Consider the following 17,859-nt stretch of genomic DNA (forward strand, 5'->3'; position numbering starts at 1 on the left):
TTGTGAAGAAAAGAGAATTTAGTTGCAGGATGTGGGGGAAGGAGCCCTGTATTTAGAGTTCAAGTTCCAGTGCTTATAAACTGATCTTGAATTAGGTACTTAAAATCTGAACTTCACTTTTTACTCATTTATCCTGTATACCTCCCTGGATTGCTGTAATATTCAAGTGAATTTTATACGTGTGAGAATCACTGTGGTAACTGTAATCTAACATTTGTCTGTCGTGCTGTGTCTTGGAGATGACTTTAACAAAAGTGTGGAGGTGGAAAGTGTAAGTGTTCTTCACAGTGACTTAGTTTAGAGTCGAAGATTTATGTTCGGCTTCAGGAGTTGTAAAAATATGTTTAGGTCAGACTGTAGAAGCCTTGCATGTTAGATTTAAAAAATGTGAACTTCAGACTCCAGAGACCGTTGCAGGTTTTGAGGAAAGGAAGGAGAGTATGAGCAGACTCATTGTGTGCAGTATCTCACTTAATTTTCATAACAATCCTGTCAGGAATCAAAGTAAGCAAACTCGTCCTGGTCCACAACTTGAAAATGGCAGTTCTGAATTTGAACATAAGATCTGTTTAGCTGCTTCCTTACAAGGAGTATGTAAACAGAATTGGCATTGTTTTATTTTTTAACTTTTTATTATAGAAAATTTCTTGCACAAAAGAATATAGAATATTATATTGAACCTCCATGTGCCCATCACCCTGGTTCAACAATTTTCAACACAGCTAAGTTGTATTAGCTATACCCTCACCCACTCCACCTTCCCACCAGGGTTTTGAAGTGAATCCCAGTCATTAAGCATGTATCTCTAAAAGATTTTACCGTATGTTTCCTAAAAAACAAAACAAAACAAAAAAAAACACCACAATTTATTTTCTTTTTAAAAAACAGTTTAGTATATTTGAATCAGGACCCAAACAACAGGGATCACGCGTTGTATTTGTTCAATATGTCTCTTAGGCTCTTGTGGTCTGTAGATTGTACTCCCCACCCCCTCTTTTTTTTCCTCCTCTTGTAATTTATTTTGTAAGGGAAGTAGATTGTTTGTCCTGTAGAATCCCTAACATTTCTGGCTTTTGCTGACTGGTATTTTTTTTACTGTGTCCTTCTAGCCCAGTGGTTCTCAAACTTTTCATACCTAGAGCTTTTATTTATGTGGATCATATCTGGCAGTATTTGCCATATTAGAAATTAAAACAGAAACTTAAAAATTATATTTGCTTATCTTAAGTAAATTAATAAGCCAGCTGTATGTTAATATAAATAAAATATTTTAATAAAAAATAACTTTTCCAAAGCCAAAAATGTTAATGAGAAGAGTGGCTTCATTTTACAGTTTTTCAAATTTCTTTAACATTGGACTTAATAGCAGAGGTTGGATTCTTATACCTAGCTTTTGCATTCAGTCCATTGTGTGTAACACATGACATAGCTTCTGGAAAACTCTCTTGTACGTTCAAGAGAGAATGACAGTGAAAGGGGCAAGTAACATCTTAGTATTATTCTAAAAATTGTTTTGGCTTCTCAAACATGGCCTCAGGATTCCTTTACACTTTTAAAAATTACTGAGGATGCCACAGAGCTTTTGTTTTTGTGGGTTATAAATACCGATATTACTGTTTGAGATTTTAAAACCAAGACTTCTTTCAACATTTTCTTATTAGTTTAATTAAAAATATCAAAAATAGGGCTTCCTAGGTGGCGCAGTGGTTAAGAATCCGCCTGCCAATGCAGGGGACACGGGTTTGAACCCTGCTCCAGGAAGATCCCACATGCCGCCCGTTGCAGTTTCATGAGAATAGGTTTTGGCTGAATTTTGACTACTTTTGACTACTTCCCAGTATCTTAAAATGATCACTTAAAATAATTTGTCCAGATTTTATAATTGTCGTCTGTAGGAGGGCTTATGTACTTTTAGTCTGGTGTTACTGTATCACTTTGTACCAATAGAGATAAAGTTAGTGTTTATGTATATAGTTGACCAGAGATCAATGGAGTACCAGTAATTGCAAACATAAATTAGTAACATGTCTTTCTGGCCATTATTCTTAGACCTCTTTCCTCCGGTCATTCCTGCGCATGCTGTGGTTTTCTGCCCTTAGCCCTTCATCTCTCTTGGCATGTTCTTTCCGGTTTACCTGTTTCCTTGGCTTCAGATACCAGTTGTATATTGACAGATTCCAAATCCATATCTGTGTCCCAGATCTTTCTTGTGAGCTCCGTGCCCACGTGCAGCTGCCTGCTAGAACTTTTCATATTAGTTATCTGTTTAAGCACTTTAAACTCAATATATCCAAAATTGTATTTATCTTCTCTCCCGTCAAGTTTTTTTTTTCTCCTTTGTGTACTGTCTTACTCCCAGTTGTCTAGATCAGAAATCTTTCTCATTAACCCTTCACATTTAGTAGTTGTCAAGACCTGTCTATTCTCCAGCCTCCCCCGACCCCACTCCAAACCCTCAAACCCATTTATTTCTCTATCCACTGCAATTGCATTAGGTGCAACCCTTCCTCTTATCTTGCCCATTCTTCACACTGCAGCTCTAATCATCTTTGTTGTCAACCTGCTACTTTAAGCCAGAATCATCTTCTACAGTCTTTCCTTTCTTCTTTCAGCCTCTACTGAACTACTTTGCACTTCCTGACCCCTTACTATGCTCTCTTGCCACCTGGCCTTCCCACATGTTTCTACTCTTCCCCATGTCTGCCTCCCCAGCTTACACTTGGATTTCCCAGGGATTGGTTATACTCCTTTATACTGCCCCAGGGCATCCTGAACTGTTCTTTTTATAGCTTTATTGATCTCTGCTTCACTAAACAGGATATCCTTCAGGGCAGAGACAGTTTTGGTTCACCTCTTTGTCTCTTCTCTGCTTAAGGAATGCTAGTGAGAGACTGACCCCCTGCTTTCTTCCTTTATTGAGCACCAGACTCATCACTAGGCACATAACAGATGCTCAGTAAATATTTGATGACCCAGTGAATGGCTTTACTCCTAAATGTCGGTTTATAATGTTGATGTGATGTAGGCCTTCTGCATCACACAGCTGTGGAAAATGGGATAAATGGGCTCTGCTGATATTCACTGGCTATTGGATCTACCTGGAATGGCTCTTCCTAGTGAGTTGGGGGAGATGCTAACTGCCACTCAGCTGCCAAACTGCTGAAATGGTTCTTCTTTAATCCTGTGTGAGGATGGTTTTAGTTCTTAGCTCAAATGTCACAGCCTCCCACTCTTCTTACCAAGTTTCTGTAGACTTTGTTAAATGCTTCTCAATTTGTTGTAAGCCCTTTGATCTGTGCCAGAGACTGAATAATTGTGCTTTGACCAGTTTAACAGATATCGCTCTCTGGGATAAAGGTTTCTCTGACTTACACCACCATCCTGAAGTCCTGCCTGTTGTCATTTGTTTTTAAACCAGAGTTATTATTTGATACCAGCTTTCATCCCTGTATTTACTTTAACACATTTTAAGCCATAATGCACGTTTTAAAAATGCCTTAATAAACCCTTCCCTTTTCAATAAACATTATTTTAAGAACCTTCATACTTTCTTTTCCTTAATGCTTTAACTAGATTTGCTAATGGTCGTTCTACTGGGCTTATTTTGGACAGTGGAGCCACTCATACCACTGCAATTCCAGTTCACGATGGCTATGTCCTGCAGCAAGGTAACTGTGTTTAACCAGGGTGCCCTGAGGGCACAGATCATGAAATAAAGCAGTGACATGGACTATCAAAGTATATCAGTTTCCAAATCATGTCTTTTTTTAAGAGTTTTTTTATTCTTTATTATATAGTGTATATTTAAAGCTGTTGCATAGTTTCATTCATGTTTGGAGGGATAGTTCTGTTAATTCTACTTGAAAACAATTGATCATGTATAGGTACACAGAGGAAATTTGTCCCAAGGAGTTATGATGGAATGCTTTCTTAGCCTTGTTTAATCTGTTTCATAGGCATTGTAAAATCCCCTCTTGCTGGAGACTTTATTACTATGCAGTGCAGAGAACTCTTCCAAGAAATGAATATAGAACTGATTCCTCCATATATGATTGCATCAAAAGTAAGTGATGATTGAATTTTATTTCTGGGATTTATCTCCAGCTCCCCACCCCCGTGTTGTGAACTCTGTTAACCTAGCACTTGCTCTTGGCACTCAGGAAGCTGTTCGTGAAGGATCTCCAGCGAACTGGAAAAGAAAAGAGAAGTTGCCACAGGTTACAAGGTCTTGGCACAATTACATGTGTAATGTAAGTAACCCTTATTCTCTTTACGAAAGCATTATAAGCTGTAAGTCTTTGAATAGACTATGAACACTTTATATTTTCAAACTTACCTTTTTGGTGATATTTTACAAACAAAATTAATAGCTTTTGGTGGTAGTGGGGGGTGCTTTTCATGCTTGTCAGATATCTCAACAGGCTACTGTGTATTCTCTTGGATTAGTATGGTGAGACCTGAAAGGAGCTTTGGGATAAAAACAAGCATTATGCTATTCTGTACATTTTTTGGCTAAGAAAATGGTTTTAGTGTATAGAGACATGCTGGTATGGCTCAGTTATGTTCTCTTTCCTAACATGAGTCAGCTATATAAAAAATGTGTTATTGTTCATAGCAAGGAGCCAAGGAAAGGTTTTTGTTTTTTTTTTTTAATGAAAATCCATCTCTGAATGTGACTTACTGACAGGGTAGAGGTTAGTTAAATAACCTCTCACACCACAAGATACATTCATTTTTTTAAATTAATTAATTACTTAATTTTGTTGGCTGTGTTGGGTCTTTTTTGCTATGCACGGGCTTTCTTTAGTTGCGGTGAGTGGGGGCTACTCTTTGTTGTGGTGCGTGGGCTCCTCATTGCCGTGGCTTCTCTTGTTGTGGAGCACAGGCTCTAGGTGCGTGGGCTTCAGTAGTTGCAGCACATGGGCTCAATAGTTGTGGTGCACAGGCTTAGTTGCTTTGTGGCATGTGGGATCTTCCTGGAGCAGGGATCGAACCTGTGTCCCCCTGCATTGGCTGGCAGACAGATTCTTAACCACTGCACCACCTAGGAAGCCCAAGATACATTCATTTTTAACAGTAAAAGGATATGAAAGTCATCATTTACCATGGCAGGGATATATCCTATTTAGCAGTGTTTTACACCTAAGGATAAAAGAGTTTTTATGGGTGTTCAGTACAAGGAGAAATTGTGAAGATGATTAATAATTGTGCCTAGACCTTAGACAAGATTTTTCCTTAGCAGCTCTGAGGTCCTGTCTATTTCACTGCAAATTATTTAACTGTTTTATACTGTCAGTCATTAAAAATTCCATAAGATACAATATATATGCATTTTATATGTATTCAGCTAATGAAATCTTACTTTTAAGCTTATTTTAAAGGGAAAAACAGTAAATCAACTATATTCCAATAAAAATCTTTTTTAAAAAAGTTAAAAAAAAAGGGAGGGAAAACTGTTCTCTAAAACCAGTTTTGTTATGCAGGACTGTGGTACAAGGGTTCCCACTTATTTTTATCTGATTATTTTTCCATAATGGTTGTAATTTAAATGTTACGTAATTTAGCTTATAATGCAAGTGTTTAGAATTGGGTTTCTTGATGCTCAGAGTCCTTACTGGGTAGATTTATACCCTTGAAATGAGTTAGCCATCCAGGAATGTGGTCCAGTTTCATTAAGAAAAGTATTTTTAAAATAATGTTACAAAAGTAGTGATTGCCAACCTCAACAAAATACTAGCTAACAGAATCCAACAACACATTAAAAGGATCATCCACCATGATCAAGTGGGGTTTATCCCTGGAATGCAAGGATTCTTCAATATACGCAAATCAATCAATGTGATACACCACATTAACAAACTGAAGGATAAAAACCACATGATCATCTCAATAGATGCAGAAAAAGCTTTTGACAAAATTCAACACCCATTTATGATAAAAACTCTCCAGAAGGTGGGCATAGAGGGAACCTACCTCAACATAATAAAGGCCATATATGACAAACCCACAGCAAACATCATTCTCAATGGTGAAAAACTGGAAGCATTCCCTCTAAGATCAGGAACAAGACAAGGATGTCCACTCTCGCCACTACTATTCAACATAGTTTTGGAAGTCCTTGCCACAGCAATCAGAGAAGAAAAAGAAATAAAAGGAATCCAAATTGGAAAAGAAGAAGTAAAACTGTCACTGTTTGCAGATGACATGATACTATACATAGAAAATCCTAAAGATGCCACCAGAAAACTACTCGAGCTAATCAATGAATCTGGTAAAGTTGCAGGATACAAAATTAACACACAGAAATCTCTTGCATTTCTATACACCAACAATGAAAGATCAGAAAGAGAAATGAAGGAAACAATCCCATTCACCATTGCAACAAAAAGAATAAAATACCTAGGAATAAACCTAACCAAGGAGGTAAAAGACCTGTACTCAGAAAACTATAAGACACTAATGAAATAAATCAAAGACACAAACAGATGGAGGGACATACCATGTTCTTGGATTGGAAGAATCAACATTGTGAAAATGACTATACTACTGAAAGCAATATACAGATTTAAAGCAATCCCCATCAAATTACCAATGGCATTTTTCACAGAACTAGAACAAGAAATTTTACGATTTGTACGGAAACACAAAAGACCCCGAATAGCCAGAGCAATCTTGAGAAGGAAAGACGGAGTTGGGGGAATCAGACTTCCTGACTTCAGGCTATACTATAAGGCTACAGTGATCAAGACAGTATGGTACTGGCACAAAAACAGAAATACAGATCAATGGAACAGGATAGAAAGCCCAGAGATAAACTATGGTCAACTAATCTATGACAAAGGAGGCAAGGATACACAATGGAGAAAAGGCAGCCTCTTCAATAAGTGGTGCTGGGAAAACTGGACAGCTACATGTAAAAGAATGAAATTAGAACATTTCCTAACACCATACACAAAAATAAACTCCAAATGGATTAAAGACCTAAATGTAAGGCCAGACACTATAATACTCCTGGAGGAAAACATAGGAAGAACACTATTCAACGTAAATAACAGCAAGATCTTTTTTAATCCACCCCCTAGAGTAATGAAATAAAAACAAAAATAAATAAAGGGGACGTAATGAAACTTCAAAGCTTCTGCACAGCAAAGGAAACTATAAGCAAGACGAAAAGACAACCCTCAGAATGGGAAAAAATATTTGCAAATGAATCAACAAAGGATTAATCTCCAAAATATATAAACAGTTCATCCAGCTCAATATCAAAAAAATAAACAACCCAGTAAAAAAAATGGGCAGAAGATCTAAATAGGCATTTCTCCAAAGAAGACATATGGATGGCCAAGAAGCACATGAAAAGCTGCTCAACATCACTAATTATTAGAGAAATGCAAATCAAAACGACAATGAGGTATCACCTCACACCAGTTAGAATGGGCATCATCAGAAAATCTACACACAGTAAATGCTGGAGAGGGTGTGGAGAAAAAGGAATGCTCTTGCATTGCTGGTGGGAATGTAAATTGATACAGCCACTATGGAAAACAGTATGGAGGTTCCTTGCAAAACTAGAAATAGAACTACCATATGACCCAGCAATCCCACTACTGGGCATATACCCAGAGAACACCATCTTTCAAAAAGACACATGCACTCCAATGTTCATTGCAACACTATTTACAATAGCCAGGACATGGAAGCAACCTAAATGTCCATCAACAGATGAACGGATAAAGAAGATGTGGTACATACATACAATGGAATATTACTCAGCTGTTTTAAAAAGCAATGAAACTGGGACATTTTTAGAGACATGGATGGACTTAGAGACTGTCATACAGAGTGAAGTGAGTCAGAAAGAGAAAAACAAATATTGTATATTAACACATATATGTGGACTATAGAAAAATGGTACAAATCAACTGGTTTGCAAGGCAGAAATAGAGACACAGATGTAGAGAACAAACATATGGACACCAAAGGGGAAAGTGGGGAGGGTTGGGGGGGGAACGAATTGGGAGACTGGGATACCAAATTGTATGCTCTAAATATATGCAGTTTATTGTAAAAAATAAACAAATAAAAAGTTAAAAAAAAAAAGTAGTGATTGCCAAGACAAATCTGAGTAATCTTTTTTCTTAATCTTTTTTTTTTTTAAATCCATAGTGTGTTATCCAGGATTTTCAAGCCTCAGTACTTCAAGTATCAGATTCAACTTATGATGAACAGTATGTTTTCTTATTTTTTCTTTAAGACTTAAAAATTAATAGCTTATTAAAACCTTCATACTAATCTTTTAAAAAAACTGTATACTTCATATATATATATAAAACTGAATCACTTTGCTGTACTCCAGAAACTAACACAACATTGTAAATCAACTGTCTCAATTTAAAAAAAAAAAACTGTATACTTCATAATTGAGGAAAGAAATTGATTAGTTTAAAAAATTGTAGAATATGCTTAACTGGTCTAAAGGTAAAAAAAACGTTAAGAAATACCAAACACATTTTAAAAGAAAATAAGATATTATCACTCTGCTTTCTTATAAGTTGATGATTCCTTGGTAGTTTATAATTCCGAAGAGGATTTTTTTTGTTGTTTGTTTAATATCATTTGATATGTTTTCAGAGTAGCCGCACAGATGCCAACTGTCCATTATGAATTCCCCAATGGCTACAACTGTGATTTTGGAGCAGAACGGTTAAAGATTCCTGAAGGATTATTTGACCCTTCCAATGTAAAGGTATAAAAGCTTATTTTTATAATTAACCTGGTTTTTCCTTTAAAGATCTCTTATAATTAAAGCCTGAATAAGACTGACTAAACTTTTTTGGATGTGCTTCATTGTGTGAAGGTCTTCTGTGTGACTGCTTGTTTCTGTTTTGTTGTAGGGGCTGTCAGGAAATACAATGCTGGGCGTCAGTCATGTTGTCACTACAAGTGTTGGAATGTGCGATATTGATATCAGACCAGTAAGTGCCGGTTCCATTTATGGCATACAGGTGTCTTTTAGGGCAACCCAGTGCCTCCATTATTTATAACGGCCATCAGTATTTAAGTTGGCAGCTTTTGGCAATGGAAAAAAATGGACTTTGAAGTCCATTTTATAAAAATATGTTAAAAAATGGAGTTCTACTAGAAAACGAGAAATGCAAAACTTGAGCTGTTGTGTCCAATGTGGTAGCTTTTGGCCACATGTGGCAATTCAATTAAAATAAATAGAAATTTAAATTTCAGTTCTTCAGTTGCAGTAGGCACATTATAAATGTAGCTGGTTGCTGCCGTAGGACAGTTCAGGTGTAGAAGATTTCCATCCTCACAGAAAGTTCTTTTGGAAACCGCTGTTTTAGAGATTTCCTAAAATGTGACAAACTAAGATATATATTATTGGTGATTTTTAATACATATAGTACAGTTTTACTTTTTATTTTTCTGGAAGGTGTGGTTTAAATTATGTAACTTTTACATGGAGTTTAGATGTAAACTTCATATTTTTTGTGCTTTGCCAAGTTTTTTTTTTTTCCATCAATTTTCATCAATTTTCTTGGCAAGTTTTAAGGACTAACTGCATATTCTATACCATACTAATTATTAGATAGATTGTATCTTTTTTAAATCCTAGATTTAACTTGTAGCCAGCGTATTGCCTTGATTTTCTTTGGGTTAATTCCTTTGCTTAGAGCATAGTGCTAATAGCTAAGGGTCTATAAAAAAAATCAAAAAAGACTTTTGGGTAGTTATGAAAAATGTTCTTTATTTCAACTAGTTACCTGCCAGGCATGTGCTGCTTCTAGGATAATAGAGTTGTAAGTATGGAATTTTTTAGTATAAACTGAAGGGGAAGGCAATTGATTTTAAGTACATGTACTGTAAGAGATTGATAACTTTGTTTTTTAGTGAGATTTCTCCTTTAAACTATTGTTGATTGCAGAGGAGATGTCTCTATATTCCATTTTCTCTTTCAAAAGTTAAATGATTTAGGGCTTCCCTGGTGGCGCAGTGGTTAAGAATCCGCCTGCCAATGCAAGGGGACACGGGTTCCAGCTCTGTCCTGGGAAGATTCCACATGCCACGGAGCAACTAAGCTTGTGCACCACAACTACTGAGCCTGTGCTCTAGAGCCTGTGCGCCACAACTACTGAAGGCCACATGCCTAGAGCCCGTGCTCCCCAACAAGAGAAGCCACTGTAATGAGAAGCCCTTGCACTGCAATGAAGAGTAGCCCCCGTTCTCCACAACTAGAGAAAGCCCATGCATAGCAGCGAAGACCCAACGCAGCCAAAAATAAATAAATAAATAATAAAATACGTCTTTTTTTAAAAAAAGATGATTTAAACATTTGGAATAAAATTTTAATATATGAGTTTAGCCACTAAAAAAGCGTGCTGACATTTAACTTTCTGATGCATACATGCAAATTAGAGGTAAATATACTTCTTGTTACTAGGAATTTATTTTTTGGCGGGGGAGACCACAGCACATGGATTTTGAAAAAGTTCATCCCTGCAAAAGAGAAAGGGTAGCAGTCATTTTGGCCAGGACTATTGTCAGAATATGCATTGTCCACCCTAATCATTAAATCTTGCCTATTTTTAAATATAATAACTTCTAGATGAGGATTCTTAGATGATATAATTATGAAATATACCTCTAATTAAATACTGGCAGATTTCTGCCAGAAAATTATGATTGGATTTTAGAATAATTGCTTTAAGTTAGTGATTCTTAAATTTTAATGCACAGTACAATCATCCAGAGAGTTTTAAACAAACCAACAAAAACTTTTCCTGGGCCCCACCTCTGGAGACTTTTAATTGCCCCCAGGCAGTGGTGTTTTAAAAGCTCCCTAAATGAGTTGAATGTGCAGCCAGGATTGAGAACCATTGGGTTAAACTACTAGGTCTATGTAGAAGTAAAAAATTTAAAAAGGGAAAATTGTAGTGGAAGACATGGTTTTACTTGTAGTTGTGTTCAAAACTGTTGGAAACATTTGGAACTAATTTATTTTTGTTTGCATTCCAGGGTCTCTATGGAAGCGTTATAGTAGCAGGAGGAAACACGCTAATACAGAGCTTTACTGACAGGTTGAATAGAGAACTCTCCCAGAAAACACCCCCAGTAAGTTTTGTTTGTTCTTTAGCGGTATTTTTCAGTCATACATATGCTCACTGCTGGTGGAATTTTATATAGTTTGTTTTTCAGTAGATTGATGGTATTTTGTGTGTGTCTGGTTAGTGTTACTTAAAGTTAATAACCTTTATTCAAATTTTTCTAGATTACTTCTATTAGTTACTCTTGTACTATTTGAATCTCATTTTTTAAAAAAATAAATTTATTTTTTGGCTGGGTTGGGTCTTCGTTGCTACACCACTTGGGCTTTAGTAGTTGTGGCTTTCAGGCTCTAGAGCGAAGGCTTAGTAGTTGTGGCACACAGGCTTAGTAGTTGTGGCACACGGGCTTAGTTGCTCCAAGGCATGTGGGATCTTCCCAGACTAGGGATTGAAGCTGCATTGGCAGGCAGATTAACCACTGCACCACCAGGGAACTTCCTATTTGAATCTCATTTTACTCACTGATTCCATACTTAAGTACTTCTAATCTGCTAGGCACTAAGGATAGAAAATATAGTCCCTTCCCACCTTGGGCTTAGTCAGCTAGGAGGAGTAGACATGCAAAAAATAAAAACTGTAATGTGCTAAGTGGTTCAGTAAGTCATCAACCAGACACTCTTAACACTGAGGGGCAAGCACTTAACTCCCTAGGAGTGTCAGAGGAAAGGCTCATGAAGAGTCTGTTTGAATGAATAGGAAGGAGTTCAGCTGGTTGGCAGTTTATGAAAAGGACATCTAGGTAGAGGGAATACCATATGCAAAATATGAAGGGAAGATGGCATATTCCAGGGAAGTCCCGTCATAGTCTTTAGGTTTTAAACTTCCATCAAGTAGTTTTTTGTAAGGTATTCTGCAATAAATATTATAAAAACTTATTAGAGGGACTTCCCTAGTGGCACAATGGTTAAGAATCTGCCTGCCAATGCAGGGTACACAGGTTCGATCCTTGGTCCAGGAAGATCCTACATGCTGCAGAGCAACTGAGCCCATTTACCACAACCACTGAGCCCACGTGCCACAACTACTGAAGCCCACGAGCCTAGAGCCCATGCTTCACAAGAGAAGCCACTGTAATGAGAAGCCCGCTCACCGCAACGAAGAGCAGCCCCGGCTCACTGCAACTAGAGAAAGCCTGCGTGCAGCAATGAAGACGCAACAGAGCCAATATATAAACAAACAACTTATTAGAGGTTGCATAGGCCCTAACAGAATCTATAGAATTTGTGTATTTGATAGGCTTTGGTTTCTCATATAAAGGAGTGTTTTACAGATGCCACGTTTTTATATTTTTTTTTTGTTTTTAATTTTATTTTTTTTGCTGCATTGGGTCTTCGTTGCTGCGCAGGCTTTCTCTATTTGCGGCGAGTGGGGGCTACTCTTTGTTGTGGTGCTCAGGCTTCTCTTTGCAGTGGCTTCTCTTGTTGCAGAGCACAGGCTCTAGGCATGCAGGCTTCAGTAGTTGTGGCACATGGGCTCAACAGTTGAGGCTTGCGGGTTCTAGAGCGCAGGCTCAGTAGTTGTGGTGCACGGGCTTAGTTTGCTCCATGGCATGTGGGATCTTCCTGGCCCAGGGATGGAACCCGTGTCCCCTACATTGGCAGGTGGATTCTTAACCACTGTGCCACCTGGGATGCTCTGTATTTAAGTATTGAATAGGCACAAGATTGACACCTCCTTACATTCTTGGAGATATAGACTGATCTGGAATATACCTTAATTACAGTACTAGTCATTAGATTTCATAGAAAGCCCTGGAATAATGAATATAGTCATGGGCTGTCCAAGGTCTGGTTCAGACCAGTTAGATACTATCCTCGTGTTTTAGGAAGAAATTAAAATTTAATGAAGTCCATTGTAATAGATATCGACCAGTTCCTCACCTACAAAACCCTGTGTTCATCCCTCCTGCTCCCAGCACCCCTCCCGCCCATTCCATGTACTCCACCCTGCAACATACGCAGTTATTTCACTGTGAAAAAGACTCAAACTGTATGTTCATATCTAGAGTAATCGGTAAGTATCAACAATTTGAGAACTCTCCCCAGAAGCAAATTCCTAGGAAGGGGGATCTGTCCATACAGGAAGTGAGATGGGCACAGTGCTGAGCCTTTACAGCCGTGCTTATCGAGAGAGTGAGCAGAACAGAAACACTAACTTGAAAGCAGGAAGTGTGAATAAACTTTCCCGGAGACCTGATGTCTGCATTTTGATGTGGATGGGGGCAGGGAGGAATGGGGAGGGGGGAACTAAGATATGAGCGATGAAGTAAGAGGGGGAATTAGGATAGCATGAAGGCCTAAAAAAGTAAGAAAGTTGAGGACTACAGAAAGGGCAGCAGTTTGGGATAATAATTATATTTGGTGTTGGACAAAGTGAAATAATATATGAAGCACTTAACACGGTACCTGATTTATAGTAAGTGTTAAATACATATTTTTTAGGATTAAATTCTGAATGCCAGGCTCTCTAGTATGCAGTTTTCTAAGGTTTATATAATTTATTTTCTTATTAAATTACACATTACAAGACATAAAGTACTTTAAGATCCTGTACAGTAGTCCAACCTATGCCTACTGTTAACCTAACTACAAAATAATCATGTATAATTAGTGCTTGAACCAGAGCCACTAAAAAGTTATTGAAATTGAATTTCCTAAGTTGAGTCACTTGTATTTGATCATACTAATACTTATTCTTCCCTTTCTATTTAGAGCATGCGGTTGAAACTGATTGCAAATAATACAACAGTGGAACGGAGGTTTAGTTCATGGATTGGTGGCTCCATTCTAGCATCTTTGGTTAGTAAACTACTTGGGAAAATAGTTGAAGATTCTTATCTAACTTAAATGTATCACTGAAAATACTAAATTTAGTAAAAAGGATTAAAAATAATTTCCATGCATCATTTATCTTTGCATTTTATAGCTATCAAATGAGTAGAGGACCTGATACTAGTTTTACATGTTCTAAAATGACAAAATGCCTCATTGCCTTATTAGTGGGTATTGTCAGCCTAATTACAATTTCCCCTCTCACACAGAGGTGGGAATCTGTTAACTATCCATGCCTCTTTTAACAGTACTCCCATCGGCACTGGTCAGGACTTAATCTACAGCACATTTAAAATTAAATCATTCCTTCTCTGATTCTGGTTACTCCTGGGCTGTTGGTGAGATAGAAGAAGTCAGGAATTGGTTCTTGGGGCAGGTGGTGAAGTCATGGTGCTGGGGTTTGCATGTTGCTTGGACTGGTGCCTACCTTGAATCAGGAGGACGTTCTTCTACTTACCTGCACCCGAAATTTGGAGAATTTCCCCTTCGCCTCAGAGCATCCAAACTAAATGTCACTCTGTACTTATGGTAAACATTTTAAAAAGCTGTTAATTATTAAATGTTTATAACTGTCCATTTATATATTTCTGGTCTATGTTCTGTTTCTGGTCTTTTAGTAGATCTTAGTTCAAAATTGAACACGATCTATGAATCCACCTGAATAATCATAGGGAATGGATTTCTCCTGCTTACATGTCTTAATAGTAATGTAGTCCAGGTGTCTTCCTCCTTTAAGGGTCATTTTCTTCCTTTCACCTTCTGTTTATTTTGTAGAATGCACGTGTACTATCATTTGTGCACTTGTAAAACTTTATCCTAGTTTGAGTTCTAAAGGTTACCATTAATCAAATGCTAGAACATTTCATCAGTGCTGTACTAGGATCAAGCCTTCCAACAATTTCTGCTGTTGCCTTAAGCAAGTCATCATAGCTAACCTCTTCATCTTCCTTTCCCAGCATTTCCTAAATCCTCATGACAGTATAGAAAGATTTAATATTCTATATAAACTTAGGCAAGACTAAATAGTGTCTTTGGGTGTGCTGGAGGAGGGCAGAAATAAGAAAGATGTCTTTTGAGTACTATTTGGGGAGGCTTTAAGAGTTCTTCAAAGATTAGGAGTTGTGATAATGAAGATATTAAAAGAAAAATTTTCTAATCAAAAGGTACATGATATATGTATAATTTTTTCTTTCTGTGTCACAGGGCACCTTTCAGCAGATGTGGATTTCCAAACAAGAATATGAAGAAGGAGGGAAGCAGTGTGTAGAAAGGAAATGCCCTTGAGAAGAGTTCCCAAACCTCTACCTTCTGTGTCACCTTACCTTTCATAGCTTTAGTACACTCAGGAAAAGAAGAACCATCTTTTGTAGAATGTTTATACATTTTTGCATATTTCAATTTCCACTTAAATTTTTTAAGGCTTTAACTAGCTCTATAAATTAAAATAAGTTTGTGCTTTCCTTGAAATGCACTTATTCTTATTACAAGCATTTTATAATTTTGTATAAATGTCTATTTTCTCTAAATATTTTGCTTTCAGTAAAATACTTTCCAACTCTGTTTAGTATATTACCAGTGGATTGGTAGAATTGCTTTTTATTGACTAGTAAAACTTATTGCCTATGCTTTTTACCTTAGGCTTTTAAAATTAAATAAAAATTGCTAGCCATTCCAGAAATACTTTTTTTTTGGACTGCTGTGTTGTAACTTGCTACTTAAGTACTAAATGTCTTTATTTTGATTGGAAGTACTCACTGTTTATTAGCAGTAGAATCCACAGCCCCTTCATATCTAGTAATAGTAGTAAAAAGGTTACCTGAATTCCAGAAGTACCTTATTGCCTTTGCTATAGCAGTTGATAGCACTTTCCCACGCTAAGATATAGGCAATTAATTAGTTTGCTTGGATATCAGAATTTATAAAATGGGAATTTAATCTGAACCTTATATCTGATTTTGACCACTTCCAGAATTAGCATGCCATAATACAACAGCTGAAAGTCATCTGACTAAAAACACAAGTTATTTATAAACCACTTAATATGTATTTACTTTTGTATACAGATTATAATCCAAGAAAAACAAAATGGTAATTTAAGAGTTCAGATATCTTAGACAAGACTTGACTTCTGGGCTTTAGATAGATGTGGAAACTTTTCCTGAAGAAATTTTTCTTTCTTGCTTGCTAAATTTTTCTTCCTTGTTTTGATGCGGGCTTGTTTCTCAATTCTCAATCTAGGAAAATAAAAGCATAATAGCAATTTACACAAAACTATTTCCCTGTTACTCGGTACTATCAATATATGTCCAAATCGATTACTTAAAGACTTCAATCATGCCAGTCTCTGTATTAGGTGTGTCATGTATATTATTAAACTTGAATAATCACTGTAAACCTACATAAGTCAAAGATAAACATGAAATCAAAAGCATCTGTAACCCCACACCAATAATTCTCTTTCCTATTTCCTGACTGAAAAGAAAGAACAGATCTTGTGAGCCTGTAACAGACTGGGCTTTCTCCTTTATTTTAGAAATAACATAATTTTATTGAGTACATTAGATTTTTTACATCCTGAGATATATACTGAGACATTTAGGAATTCTCTAATTTCAAACAGCACTCAGTCTAACATCATTTCCCCTACAGCTGAGAGAATAAAGCCATGCTAAGAGAAGATGTCCAACTAGCCATGCTAGTTGGACTTGCCACTCTGAGTTTGTCTCTACCTATCAGCATCCCAGGGCATTAGGCCTTTGTGCCTCAGCTAAATTATGTTGACCTCTAGGGTCACTTTGGAATCATCAAAATTGCACATGATACATTCATGGATGCCGAGCCTCTACCGTACTTAAATTGAAATATAACAATAAAATTAAGAAGCAGGTACTGAGTAACGACAATATGCCAATGCTATGGGGGAGGTCACAGAAATTTGAGATAAGGGTTATATTTGACAAAGAAAAAAATATGTATATATACAAAATATATAAGCTACTTTATAAATCAAGTATAAAGGAAGACTAAGCAAAGCTGAAATCAGATTATGCATTCTATTCATCAGTCTTCACTGCAGCTAAATTTTTGGCCATTTACAAAAATAATATGAAAGAATAAAGGTTTGCTATTTTTAAGAATATTCAGATTATGCTGCATTCGCTGAAGGTAAAACTAAAGGTAGTTTCAAAAACAATATGTTTAAGGCTTGTAAAAGTGACACTGGATTCATAAATTCTCATACATTAAAGTCATGTTATTTATAGCTTTACCTACTATGGGTAAGGGACAAAAGGATCAAATCGCACATTAGGTTTGGAGAAAGCGAGGAGGAAAAATCAGTGCAGTTAATTTCTTCAGTTGCTTAGCATATGAACTGAGCCTTAAAATGTGAAGAGGTGGAGAAAGTTCAAAGCTGTAGGAACAGGAGCAGCAAAAGGGGAGAATGAGCCAGTTATGTTTAGGAAATAGGTCTTTGATGAAGGAGCCAAGACTAAATTGCTGGAACCCTGCGTGGGAAGGAGTTTGGATTTTGTCCCGTAAACCACAAGCTGCTGTGTGTTTGAACAGCACTGATGTGATAAAAAGGTTTGAGGAAAATTAGCCAAGAATCAACATTTGAATGGATGGGAGTAAGGAAGATGTTCAGTAATTCAATTTGATGAAGAGGGACTGCACCAGGGCAGAAACAGTAGGAAGGACAGATTTCTGGAGACATTCTGCAGGAAGAATTCAATCACTGAATACAGAGCATTGGTGATGAAAAAGACCGACATTGAGTGCCCACTTAGAATGGATATACTATATGGGACTTCCCTGGTGGCGCAGTGGTTAAGAATCTGCCTGCCAATGTAGGGGACATGGATTTGATCCCTGGTCCAGGAAGATTCCACAAGCTGCGGGGCAACTAAGCCCTG

General features: G+C 37.0%; 2 protein-coding genes across 5 annotated transcripts in view; one reads left to right on the forward strand and one right to left on the reverse strand.

The window, feature by feature from the left end:
• The window catches only part of ACTL6A (actin like 6A), a 28,525-nt gene extending 12,900 nt beyond the window's left edge, over nt 1-15,625 (forward strand). For both annotated transcript variants that reach the window (XM_057738858.1, XM_057738860.1), the window contains exons 6-14: nt 3,574-3,668; nt 3,957-4,063; nt 4,161-4,250; nt 8,167-8,228; nt 8,632-8,746; nt 8,895-8,975; nt 11,026-11,121; nt 13,826-13,912; nt 15,149-15,625. In XM_057738858.1, coding sequence (XP_057594841.1) covers nt 3,574-3,668; nt 3,957-4,063; nt 4,161-4,250; nt 8,167-8,228; nt 8,632-8,746; nt 8,895-8,975; nt 11,026-11,121; nt 13,826-13,912; nt 15,149-15,229 — 814 coding nt within the window. In that variant the 3' untranslated portion in view covers nt 15,230-15,625. The remainder of the gene's footprint in view (nt 1-3,573; nt 3,669-3,956; nt 4,064-4,160; nt 4,251-8,166; nt 8,229-8,631; nt 8,747-8,894; nt 8,976-11,025; nt 11,122-13,825; nt 13,913-15,148) is intronic.
• Nucleotides 3,805-17,859, reverse strand: part of MRPL47 (mitochondrial ribosomal protein L47) — a 36,611-nt gene continuing 22,556 nt past the window's right edge. For 2 of the 3 annotated variants that reach the window (XM_057738861.1, XM_057738863.1), the window contains one exon: nt 15,861-16,179. In XM_057738861.1, coding sequence (XP_057594844.1) covers nt 16,056-16,179 — 124 coding nt within the window. In that variant the 3' untranslated portion in view covers nt 15,861-16,055. Of the gene's footprint in view, nt 4,190-15,860; nt 16,180-17,859 lie in introns of those variants that run through there. The other variant, XM_057738862.1, reaches the window with a different exon arrangement.

Source organism: Hippopotamus amphibius, chromosome 6 (assembly GCF_030028045.1).
Source record: "Hippopotamus amphibius kiboko isolate mHipAmp2 chromosome 6, mHipAmp2.hap2, whole genome shotgun sequence".
NCBI classification, from domain to species: Eukaryota; Metazoa; Chordata; class Mammalia; order Artiodactyla; family Hippopotamidae; genus Hippopotamus; species Hippopotamus amphibius.